The 12,928-nt window shown below is 38.4% G+C and overlaps 1 protein-coding gene across 2 annotated transcripts in view; it reads left to right on the top strand.

The window, feature by feature from the left end:
- PLOD2 (procollagen-lysine,2-oxoglutarate 5-dioxygenase 2) overlaps positions 1-11,635 on the top strand; it is a 54,936-nt gene extending 43,301 nt beyond the window's left edge. The window contains exons 12-20 of one of the 2 annotated variants that reach the window (XM_068145558.1): positions 349-474; positions 1,700-1,841; positions 3,021-3,083; positions 4,439-4,552; positions 5,353-5,418; positions 6,474-6,578; positions 8,216-8,362; positions 8,565-8,690; positions 10,179-11,635. In XM_068145558.1, the coding sequence (XP_068001659.1) occupies positions 349-474; positions 1,700-1,841; positions 3,021-3,083; positions 4,439-4,552; positions 5,353-5,418; positions 6,474-6,578; positions 8,216-8,362; positions 8,565-8,690; positions 10,179-10,334 (1,045 nt within the window). In that variant the 3' untranslated portion in view covers positions 10,335-11,635. The remainder of the gene's footprint in view (positions 1-348; positions 475-1,699; positions 1,842-3,020; positions 3,084-4,438; positions 4,553-5,352; positions 5,419-6,473; positions 6,579-8,215; positions 8,363-8,564; positions 8,691-10,178) is intronic. The other variant, XM_068145559.1, reaches the window with a different exon arrangement.
- Positions 11,636-12,928: the final 1,293 nt, after the last annotated feature.

Here is a 12,928-nt window from a genome sequence, read left to right as displayed (position 1 = left end):
TAGATTTTACCTTTTGACTCTGTTAAATTTTGGGTAAGCCAAATCTAAATCTTCCTGTGTTTCTGTTTCGTTTGTTTTCATGTCTTTGACTTTGATTCTTTTTGTCATTAAGACTTGACTGAAAATCAAGCCACCTCTGATAGAAACCTGCTTCTGTTACACTGATGTTATTTCTGGCCAGTAGGTGCTTGCATGCTGATTCTTGCAGCTGAAGTCCAGAAGAGCAGTTCCAAAATTTGACAGCTGTTTTAACAATGCTGTGCTCCAAACTGAGTGAAGTTGCTATATTTTGATGAGCAGTCTATGTATAACAGTTCATGTTTTCTTACTCAATGTGTCACTTAACAGAAAGATAATTGCTCCACTTGTAACTCGTCATGGGAAGCTGTGGTCCAATTTCTGGGGTGCTTTGAGCCCAGATGGCTATTACGCTCGATCAGAAGATTATGTTGATATTGTTCAAGGGAATAGAGTGTAAGTAATTGTAAGCTAATTTTAAATGTCAATATACTGACTGTATGGTTATTAGCAAAATACTCTGACATTTTCATGCAATATGCTATTATCCCTGAAGAGCCTTGGTTAGTTATGTTGTTTAGCTTTTTCTATTTAATAGAAAAGCATTTCCCTCCCTTCTGTTTTATTCTCCATTCGCAGCTCGGATGAAAACCCAAAGCACTTAGCATGATGAGTTGGTGTTAGTAATGTACAGTCACTGCTAGTACCTGTCTGATTGTGTTTGGTTACTCTGGCAGTGTGTAACACAGAAAATGGCAAGGCAAGCAAATAGCAGCCCCAAACCTCTGTATTTCAGGAACTGCAGTCAAAACAACCGATTGTTGCATTCATCAAATTACTGCTTTGTCTCTTTGGGGCAAATGTTTAATGAACTGAGCAGCTAAAATTTCTTCATGTGTTTCTTCCTGTTCATGGTGTCAGATATATCCTAAGGAAGGTCTCTTGTCACATAGCCTTTTTGAGTTTGTCCTTTCCCTAAATTAACGTAATGCAAGTTGTTCTAAGCCTGACTTTCCCATGTGGTGATGCCTTTTCATTGTCCTGGAAGAATAAAAAGGTCTGAAACAGTTTGATTGCTTGAACAGGACTGGCTTGTTTTCAGTCACACTGAAAGAGGTGCCTGTGGCACTGAGAGGGAGGAAGTCTGCAGAGTGAGCATTGTACCAGCAATATTTCTTTGTTGATACTGCCCAACTCACATAAATACATGGTGGTCTGTAGTTGGTGTGTGTTTATGTAAGGAGGTCAGACTGGCTGTGCAAAGCCTCAGTGAAGTCTTTTGACTCACTGCAAAACCTAGTTTAGAATTACTTTTTGTGTTTGGTAGTGTAGAATAATATTATAAAAGACTTTGAACTGCCTGCCTTAACTATGGAAACAAAGGACAGTTGTAGTTAAAACTTCTTGGAGAATTTGACCCTTTTCATTTATTTATTCTTTTTATCCCCTTAACTTTTACTAAAAAGTTGAATTACTGCCTATGCCTACATTTGAGATTTCCATGATGTCCAACTGTAGTTTTTTGGGTGTTTTGGGAACATTTCAGTTTAATTTTTAGGAAACTTCCTTGGTCTGGTCAGCAAATACAGGGATACTGATTTGATGTAATAGGCAACAAACCAGTTTTCATAGCTTTAAAGTATTTGTTTCTGTGTTGTGTGGTTTGCTCTTTTTTCAACAGAGGAGTATGGAATATTCCTTATATGGCTAATATATACTTAATTAAGGGACAAACTCTCAGATCAGAGATGAAAGAAAAGAACTACTTCATGCGTGATAAGCTGGATCCTGACATGGCTCTCTGCAGGAATGCCAGGGAGATGGTAAGGTGTATCTCACAGCTTGCTTTTCCATGTGCACGGACTTGTGTATCCTGCTACACTTGACTGCTTCACTTGATTGATCTTGGATGTTGCATTTTTACTTCTAATTCAAAGTACTGGCCAATTTTTATGGCATAGAATATTTCAGGTGTATTTCTCCTAAGTTATTGAGAACAGAGGTTTTTTTTACAAGGCTGCATGGTGGGTTTTATTTAAATTCACTGGCAATTCCTATTGATGTTAATGTAATACCTCCCTCATTAGCACAGCCTCAACAGATGAAAAAGGGCTGAGCTTCTCTGCTGTACATTATTTCAAACTTACCAGTGCATTTCAAGAATTTCTATTATGCACATTTTTATGCAGTGAAATTTCTGGCAGATTAAATTAGAACACTTTGCAATTTCATATTTAAAGTAATGGTGGGCAGTGTTGCTATAAAAAGCCTATGTGATTTATGAGATGGTAAGAATCTTCTTCAGGAGCATGAATGACTCCATTTTTTTCCCAGATAGATTATAACTGTATCAGAAATTTATTACCTTCATTAAGCTGTGAGTAATGAGAGAGGACTTACTTATACTGTAAAATTATGAATGTGTACATCCACATTTCTACTGATATTTACACTTAGTTTCAGCACAGAAACAAATAAGACCTAAACCAGACCTATTTCCAGACACTATAGCACTGAAAAATAATTTTGCTGAGTTGAACAAGAAAAGTTGGCAAGTATTCATTTTTTTTTTTGGTATTCCCTCATAACAAGGCATGATCTCCTTTATTTGTACTGATTCTTCAGAACATTCCCTTCCAGTTCTGTGGTATTCAAACCTTCTCTGTCAGTTATGGCAAACTTGTGCTTCCCTTGTACTCATTAAACTAATCTGACTGACTCATCAGAAAATTGCTTTCTCTTTTCCTGTCTATCAGTCTGTGCTGTAGGATGGTTTGGTACGTGCTTGGTTTTGTATTGCAGCAGATAAGAAGGGGCTGGTGGAAACAGCTTTGACATGTCTATTGTGAGCTTTGCTTGGAGATGCATGTTGTCTGTAAAGGCATATCAGCTTTTGATCAAAGGCTGCTATTTCCCTTATGTAACTGGAAACCTAATAGTCGTCAGCAAAAGAGAAAGTTTATGTATCAGAAAACTGATGTGATGATTCTCCTTCATTTTAGACTTTACAAAGGGAAAAAGACTCCCCTTCTTCGGAAACATTCCATATGCTCAGACCCCCAAAGGTGTTGATTTATGTTTTTTTTATTCATTAGTTATTATTACATGCAGTATTATTCTACCACAAGAAGATACTTCTTCTCTGTCCACTTACTCTGATGAAATACTGCTCTACCTTTCTCTTCAGTTTCCAAAGGTTCAGGTTTTTTTGCTAGGGATGGTTCTCCATGACCACCTAAATGCATCTTAAAGAGGCTCATTTTTTTCCTACAGGCAGGTTTCTCAGTGATTCTGAGATCAAGATGAGCTGAAGCTGTGCTGCTTCAGCTACCATTGGTTTAGCAGTCCTAGGAAGAACTAAAGAAAAAGCACTAGGAGACCTGCCAGGCCTCCTCAGTGATAATACAGGGCAGTTGTGAAATCAGTGTCACTTTAAGCTGTTTTTCTTGACCCAGATCCTCCTTATTCTCCCTGCTGCAGCTATTTTATGATTTGGTAAGTGCCCAGACTGGGCATGTGTTTAACATAATAATTCTCTCTAACAGTTTAACTCTTTTTCAGACAAAACCAGACAGAAATACCCAAGTACCCAAATGGTAATGTCTAGATCTGCTGCAAATCCAAAAGTCACAAACAGCTTAAAAATTAAGTTTTAGTCTGAAAAACAGTAAACCAAAAAAAAAACCACCACAGAACCCAAGTTTCTCTTACCAAAGACTATTTTCTGCTACTACTTCTAATTAAGAAAAAATTGTTAATATTTTCTGTTAATAGCTTGATAATAAAGCTCTATATTAACACATATGATATCTTGCACATATTTTGCAATGATTCCTTAGGTGAATAAATGTCAAAGTACTCAGCTGGTGTATACCTGATCTGAATATTTTTATAAGTTATCTTTGCCAGTATCTGTTTTTTTTTATTCCAGGCCAATTCACCAGAAGGATCATGTAGTGAATACTCTGAACTAAGTTTCTTGTTCTGACTTCCATTAGCTCTTTCCATTATTAGCTTATTCTTTCCAGGTTTTGATCAGAAACCTATGTCCCAAATGTTGGTTTTCTTGAGAACAGATGCTTCCAGTGAGTTTGCTTAGGCTTATCTGGAAAATAACCCAACCAATCACTTCTTTTTCTCTTTTTGTTGTTTCTCTCTATAACTGTATGTGGGTTTATGTGACAAACAACATATGGTTTGGTTTAATGTGTATAGAAAATGAATTCAAATTACGAACACCGGTTGTTAACTAGAATCAACCATTTTGAAGTTAAAGATGCTAAATGGACAGCACATGTATAATATGCATGTACAAGTGTCTCACTTATGAAAATGCAGGCACTAAAAAGACCTCTTTAAAACACAGTTGTTTTGCTAAAATGGACAGTTTTGCTAATGGCATTTTCTCTGCTTGGTGTAGGGTGTTTTCATGTACATTACCAACAGACATGAATTTGGAAGACTTCTTTCTACAGCCAATTACAACACCTCCCACTACAACAATGACCTCTGGCAGATATTTGAAAATCCTGTGGTATGCAGCTCATTGATGAAACAGTTCTTTTTATCTGAAAAAAATGTTTGTCTATTATAAGTTACTTGAGATTTAAAGACTTTCTATGTAGAATATCTTTGTCATGCACTAAATATTCATTGTGTACTAAGTGGTGTTCTCTACCACCCATTTAATCAAATGATATTACAGTATCACTAAGGTTGGAAGAGATCTTGTGGATCATAGAGTCCAACCTGTCAGCACAGACCTCATGACTAGACCATGGCACCAAGTGCCACATCCAATCTCCTCTTCAACACCTCCAGGGATGGTGACTCCACCACCTCCCTGGGCAGCCCATTCCAATGACTAATGACTCTCTCAGTGAAGAACTTTCTCCTCATCTCGAGGCTAAACTTCCCCTGGCGCAGCTTGAAACTGTGTCCCCTTGTTCTGATGCTGGTTGCCTGGGAGAAGAGACCAACCCCTTCCTGGCTACAACCACCTTTCAGGTAGTTGTAGAGGGCAATGAGGTCACCCCTGAGCCTCCTCTTCTCCAGGCTAAGCAATCCCAGCTCCCTCAGCCTCTCCTTGTAGGGCTTGTGCTCAAGGCCCCTCACCAATATTACATCCTGTCAACAAGCCAACTGAAGACTAGACTAAAGAGTTGGAAGATATGTCCCTGGTGTAACAGATTTCATGACTTGTGATATGATGAGAAGCAGCTTGCTTCCAGTAAACTGTTTCAAATGCTTTTGGTAGAGCAAATTACTGTAATTAATCTTTGTCTCTTAAAATGCTGGAACAAACCAAATTAATTTCTGAAATCCTATTTTTAGGACTGGAAGGAAACTTACATAAATCCTAACTACTCAAAGATCTTCACTGACAACATAGTAGAACAGGTGGGTATGAGTAGTTTTCCTGAAATTTGGGGGACTGCCTGATAATAAATTGTCATTCAGAACTATTTCCATGCCAGTGGTCTGTTGCTGAACAGCTCTTGGATGTTTTGCATCAGAACTAAAGTTTGGCCATTTTGAAAGCTAGAGGAGGGTAGTCTAAAATGTAGTTGCTAGATTGCTCAGAACAATGTAGTTGTCCAAGTAATTGCCTTGTCCAAAATACAGATGTGTTTAGCTGATTTAATTGAGCTAGCTCTTGCCACTGGCAGAAGGCCTAATAAAATTTCTGTAGAAGATTGCTGTGTTTTCTAGTATTTAGTAAAGGCAAGCTCATCCAGGCACCTTCCTTTTGGAGTGCCTTTCCCTATGGATTCTTAGGCTCTTTCAATCATGAATTGTGAATCCAAAACAAAGCCTTTGAAGAGGTCCTCTGATTTTTGGGGTGTTTTTCTGTTGTATTGTTTCTTTGGTGGTGGTGGTAGTATGTGTGCTTTTTTAGGGATGTTGGTTGGAGGCTTTTTGTTTTGTGGGTGGTGTTTGGGGTTTTATTTGGCTGCTTGCTTTCATACAATTCATCTGGAGAGAGCACTACTAACATAGTAATTGTTGTACTGGTGTTGGATGAGCAGTTCTGTGACAATTCAGGTAGTGACTTAAAGAATTTTGCATCCCTAAGAAACTGAGGTAAATTGTTGTATTTAAAATGATGTTACATTTTAAACTGTTTCCTAATAGCTTGTAATGTGGGAGGTGAGGGTTGTTATTCAGAGCAACCAAGGCACAGAGTAGGTGGGTTCACTAATGCAACTGTTAATGCTGGCTCCTGGCTTACAAGGCAGATCCCATTTTTTGCATTATTCTGTGAGAATGTGCTTGTGGATCTAGACAAAACTCAATTATTTAGATGATGAGAACAGCTAATAATTTTTAGAGACTAAGAGAAGTGGCTGTCCTTTTTTTAGCAGCTGGAAACAAAAGATAGCTGTTAAAGTTTAAATGAACTGAAAAAGATTCATGTAATTTTTTAACTAACTTATTTTGATGTTCCCTTGTAGCCATGTCCAGATGTGTTTTGGTTTCCCATATTTTCTGACACAGCCTGTGATGAATTGGTAGAAGAAATGGAACATTTTGGACAATGGTCTGGTGGAAAACACCAAGTAAGTAGCAGCCTGTACAAACATGGCCTTAGTGAGTGAGTACTTTTGTAATAATGTCACAGTGTACTGCAACAAACTCCAAAAACTGCTACCAAGCAGAGACATCTGCTCCGTGGCGTAACGTGCTTGGTTTAGTCTACCACACAGCCTGTCATTCAATGGATTTAGAGACATTCCTCAATTAAACTTGTGGTAGGTTTACCCTGACCTAGGGTGCCAGGTGCCCATGAAATGTGCTTGATTACTGCCCTCCCCAACTGGACAAAGGAGATAAAATATGAGAGGGTTATGGCTTGAGTAAGGACAGAGAAAGATCACTCATCAGTTACTGTCACAGCTAAAACTGGGCCAGCAATGGGTCCATCTGGGAGCCAACTGGCATTGGCTTTATCCCTCACAGGGGAAGCTTCTAGCAGCTTCTCAATCCACTCTTGTAGCCTCCCACTACCAAAATACTGCCACACAAACCCAAAATAAACAAATTCAGACAGTAACAGTGACGATGGTTATCCATGGCTTGGATCTTGGATGGCTATTGATAACTGTTCAGAGAAGTTTTCCTTGTTTACCTGTTAAGTACTAATTTGTCAGATTGGTTCCCTAAGCAATTACTCACAAATGTTATGAGCTGTTGTGGTTGTGTGCAAAAGTTAAAGGTATTCATCATCTAAAATCAGAAGAATGTTTATTCACAAATTATCATTCTTCCTTAGAAAGAAAGATAAATTACAGTCATTATTTTGCCTCAGGGAAGAGCCTCCAGAGGGCATTTTAACATACTTTAATCTTCATATTATTTCAAAGTTTATAGCATGTGAAGTTGAGGCCTATATTCTCTTGATCTGATACTACTTCAGTTACATCTACATCTTGGTAAATAAAACTGCTACCCCTGGAAGGCCTTATTGCAGCCAACACATCCAAACATTGACTCACCTTTGAAAAAAATGTCCATCTGATAGCTCAGTGTTTTTCCTTCCACAGCAGTTAGCTGTGAAATTACCGTAGAGAATAGATCTTTGAGATCACTGAGTCCAACCTATCATCCAACACTATCTAATCAACCAAACCACGGCACCAAGCACCCCATCCACTCTGTTCCTAAACATCTCCAGTGATGGTGACTCCACCACCTCCCCAGGCAGCACATTCCAATGGGCAATCACTCTTTCTGTAAAGAACTTCTTCCTAACATCCAGCCTAAACCTTCCCTGGTGCAGTTTGAGACTCCTCTTGTTCTCGTGCTGGTTGCCTGGGAGAAGAAACCAACCCCCACCTGTCTACCACCTCCCTTCAGGTAGTTGTAGAGAGCAATAAGGTCTCCCCTGAGACTCCTCTTCTCCAGGCTAAGTAACCCTAGCTCCATCATCCTCTCCTCATAGGGCTTGTGCTCCAAACCCCTCCCCAGCTTTGTTGCCCTTCTCTGGACATGTTCCAGCAACTCAACATCTTTCTTAAACTGAGGGGCCCAGATCTGGACACAGTACTCAAGGTGTGGTACAGGGAGAACTCACGTGCCCACTAAAGCTTTGCTTTGTTACGGTTTTGTGATTCTACAGACTTCAAATAAATGTTTATAGAAATGCCAGAGGTATTCCATGTCCATATTTCAAGGCTGTTTATGATGTTTGCATTAGGACAGCCGTATTTCTGGAGGTTATGAAAATGTCCCCACTGATGACATTCATATGAAGCAAATCGGGCTGGATAATGAATGGCTGCATTTCATCAGAGAGTTCATTGCACCAGTAACGCTCAAAGTGTTTGCTGGCTATTATACCAAGGTAGGGGTTTATAACTTCTGTGGGTATGGCATGACTAATTCTAAGCATTTTGTTTGATTTGGTTTGGTTCGGGAGTTTATATGTGATGTGATATAGTTTATATGTAATGGTTAACTTAGCTTTGATCAAAAAACCAACCCAAGGGCCCTGTGTGTGTGACTTGCAAGTTCCTGTGTTGAAATCTCACTGTTTTTTGTTTCAGGGGTTTGCCTTATTGAATTTTGTTGTAAAATACAGCCCTGACAGACAACGATCTCTCAGACCTCATCATGACTCCTCGACATTCACAATCAATATTGCTCTCAACAAAGTAGGAGAGGACTTTCAAGTAAGCTGGCAAACTTCATTAAAATGTGTTGTCTTTTGAGTGTCTAATAACACTTCTAAACTAGAGCCCAAAGGGATGATATACTTAAAGATCATGCTAAAGAGATGATTGTCATGATTGTGCTAAACAGATTTATTATTACTTGGCCTTTTTTGACAAGTTCTACATTTGCTTGATTGCAATATCTGGAGATATTGATGCAGTCAAGCTGAATTAGTCAAAATGATTGCAGGTGGTGGGGGAGAAGGGATTTAAAGAAAAGCATTGGAGATGTTAGCAGTTTTATTTGTAACATTTTGAAATGCTGATTTTTCTTTCTAGTCTTTTTTTTTTCAAAACACTTTCAGTAGTCTCAAGTTGGCTCAAATGGCTTTTCTTGAAGGCTTTATTTTAATGATTCTTTTTCAGTTTAGCCACAGAATGAAAAATTGCAATTGTTGCTCCTGTTCCTTTTTGTTTCTTTGCTTGTTTTCCTGAGATAATTTATTTTCTACTCTGATATTGGTTCAGATAAAGCAGTCCCCAGAGCATAAAGTAGGGCAGTGGCTGTCATGTTCAGAGAAACTTAACTGACTGACTGAGGGAGCTGGGGTTGCTCAGCCTGGAGAAGAGGAGACTCGGGGTGACCTTATCACTCTCTACAACTACCTGAAGGGAGGCTGTAGACAGGCGGAGGTTGGTCTCTTCTCCCAGGCAGCCAGTACCAGAACAAGAGGACACAGTCTCAGGCTGCGCCAGGGGAGGTTCAGGTTGGATGTTAGGAAGAAGTTCTATACAGAAAGAGTGATTGCCCATTGGAATGGGCTGCCCGGGGAGGTGGTGGAGTCACCGTCATTGGAGGTGTTCAGGAGGAGACTTGATGGGGTGCTTGGTGCCATGGGTTAGCTGTTTGGGTGGGTTGGATTGGTTGATGGGTTGGACACGATGATCTTGAAGGTCTCTTCCAACCTGGTTTGGTTTATTCTAATACAGTTTATTCTGAAGTTTATTTAACTTATTTCATTTCCAAGCCTGTATTATTCACAGTCTTTCCTAACATCCTTGAATGTGTACATCAATCTTCCTTTAGAACCCACACCTTCAATTTGGAAGGAAGAGCCAGATAAATTTAAGATGTGTTAAATGCTGTCTTAGGTAGGGACGTAGTCCTGAGAACAACCTGTGGGTATGATTTGCTGCTCTCTCATGTCATCTACATAAAGTTATTGAAGAGCTGTTAGTCAGAGTCGCTGCTTAAATTAGTTGTTATCCAGGGAGTGCTAAAGCAAAGCAAAAGGAAATCTTTGATTGCAAATACACGTCTGAAGATGCTTTGCTCTGAAGAGAGTGTCATTTAGTCAACATTGCTAGTATGGATATTAAAAGAAAAACAAATTATTGATCTATTAATAGTAGCACTGTATCTTAAGTTGTTGATACATAAAAAGGAAGTTTATTATAACAGAAGGTACATGTTTGGGTTTTTATTTTGTTGTGTTTTTACTGCAGGGAGGTGGATGTAAATTTCTTAGGTACAACTGCTCCATTGAGTCTCCCAGGAAAGGATGGAGTTTCATGCACCCAGGAAGACTTACTCATTTACATGAAGGACTTCCTATCTTGAATGGCACAAGATACATTGCAGTATCATTTATTGACCCTTAATTTTATTTTATTTGCTCCCTCTTCAAAACCAGTGTTTGACTCTTTACATAAACATTTATTTATAGATTTTTTTTTTTTTCCTTCTGGAAGATGGTGATAAAAGAAACTTTTAAGTTGCTGTTCCTAGATAGCAAACTCACTTTGTGCTAAAAGAATGAAAAAAAAGGAAAAAGGTCTAAAATTAAAGATTTCTTCTTATCTGCTCTGAGCCTCGAGTCATAAAGTTAACATGTCCTGCTTGACTTTCCGTTCTGCAGTCATAAAAGGAGGGAAAACGCAAAGACATGTTATAAACAATCTTATTTCTTTGTTGGAAAACATATCTTAAAAGAAAAAAAACCAAAAAAGGTAACAAACAGCCCTAGATACAAAATGATGTAAACATTTATTGTGGCTTTTATTTAGTAAAGGGACACAGCTGAGGTTTTCTGTGGTGTGTGTATTTGGTAGCAGCCAAATGGTTAAAACCAAACTCGAGTGAATCTTCAGTGTAGGGTTGTTGGGGACAACAATTCTGTGTGTTGGTATACCCTGAATGGAAAACTTCTCAGTAGCCTGTTTGCTTAATTTGTTTTCAATGCTGAAATGCACACCTTTAGAAGAAAAAAGGAATTAGTTGTGGGGGATGGAGCTACATAATGTAGCTGTGGAAAATGTCTTGATGATTCGCATTGAGAACTCATCCTCTTGGAAAATTTGCTTCTCTTCACCAAGTGACCTTCGTTTAAAAGGAGTTATTTTTCTAAATGATGTGTACTTGTACCCAACTGGAAATTCAATGTTTATTTTCAGAATGCTGGTAAATTTTAATAATATGATGTTTTGTAAAAAAAAAAAAACCAACAGTTTTCTACTCTTACTTGAAATTACTTGAATTTTGTATCAGGAAAACGAAACGCTGGCAGTCGGAAGGGTCTAAACTTGCCGTTTATTTTAAAGAAGTGGATTTAAAATATTCCTACTGTATCTGCTGTTTGTAATTTAAAGAAACTTGAAGCTAACTTTCTCAAAGTCTACCAGGCCAAAATGCACAGTGTGTTGGAAAAAAAAAACTTGTGAAAAAATAAAGGGTAATTTTAAGTTAATGTAACGACTTCACTTGGCTGCATTAATTTCTTTGCATGTTGCCATTGTTCTTACAGAAACTGTATTCACTGAGGGATGCTTTTACAGGAGCTGTAGATACATTTACACTGGAGGTTTCTTTAAGTGTCTTTTGCTTAACTCTGTTGTTATTGAAATGATTCCTTACATGAATTGGTGCCTGTGTACCAACCACCTTAATATTTTTAACTCTGCATTCCACCTTCAGACGACCCCAGCAGGATGTATACTTCTTGTTTTCTGTACCAACCTTCCTTTTTTTGTGTAGAAGCTTTTCTATGATCTAAATGGTAATTCCCCTGCCAGCACTTGAAGAAGCTTTATGTTACATTTCATAAACAGAAGTTTTATGTGGAGCTGAAAGAACTGGGAGAGGAGTTCAAAGATTGTTCTATTACCAAAAGCAAGAAGTGTGTTTGCTTATTTCCTCATCCTGCTGTTTTGAGGAATGAGTTGCAACCGTACTTAAAGTTGTGCCGAGACAAATGCGTCAAAATGTGGTAATTTCAATAATGCACTGAAGTGGGCAGGTTTGGAAATGAATGACATTTCACAGGAAGTTCTTTGCTTCTAATTTCTTTCTCTTTATGCTGTCAAAATGTCTCCATTTCAGGCTAATATTTAGAGACTGGTAACCCTCAAATTTGTTTATGGGCAGGCGTGGAACACCTCTGCCTTAGTGTCTCTTCCTATATAGGCTGTGTTTAAGCTAACTTCACAGATGAGAAAACAATTCAGGTTTTCAGAATGAAAGCAGCCTTTGTTGATCACCTTTTTCTGTGTGATTGGCTGTGATCTCTTAGAGTAACTCAGAGCCAAACAATGTTTTTACCACTGCGTCACTAACAGACAGTTTTCTCTTATGAGGATCTTTCTTGGAGAAAGCCACAGGCATACAGACCTGTAACACAGGGGGAAGCTCTTCTGCAGAATTTGTTTTCTGTAACTTTTACTTCAATAATGCATTTTTTTAACACTCAGTCACTTTTAAATGTGTCTTTTTCCCCTCAGCATATGAGGGCTTTACTTACTGTTAAACTCATGTTTGCAGCTCTCAATTAACTTCCATGTAGTGACACAATGCTGCTCTTATTGTGCTGCATGTTTGTTGGAAGGGAAAACGTGTGTTTGTCATGCCCATGTTACTAACATTCTCATTTTGTTTTCTTTAAATGAAGTATTTGCAAAGGCTAACTGCTTTTCAGATGGCTGCAATGTGTGTATGGAAGTGTCCTCATTGACTTAGGAACTGACAGATAACATAGAAAAGTTTGTTCTTAACAATTCATTTGAATTAGCTCTGAAAGCTATGCTGTACTCCTAGTATGTGAGCACTTGGGCACATACAATCTAAACAGAGTGGTGACTTTTAGGAAACTGTTTTAACTTTTCATTGTTTCTAAAAGTGCTTAGAGACTTCTGTGTCTGCTAGCAAAGTTCTTTGGAGCCATAAAAGACACATGCATGAGGAGGAAAGCAGCAACTTTAAT

The sequence above is a fragment of the Melanerpes formicivorus genome, unplaced genomic scaffold (assembly GCF_026170545.1).
Source record: "Melanerpes formicivorus ecotype bairdi unplaced genomic scaffold, bMelFor1.0.p_v2 SCAF_12, whole genome shotgun sequence".
Lineage (NCBI taxonomy): Eukaryota > Metazoa > Chordata > Aves > Piciformes > Picidae > Melanerpes > Melanerpes formicivorus.
This window is presented reverse-complemented; position numbering and strand designations above follow the sequence as displayed.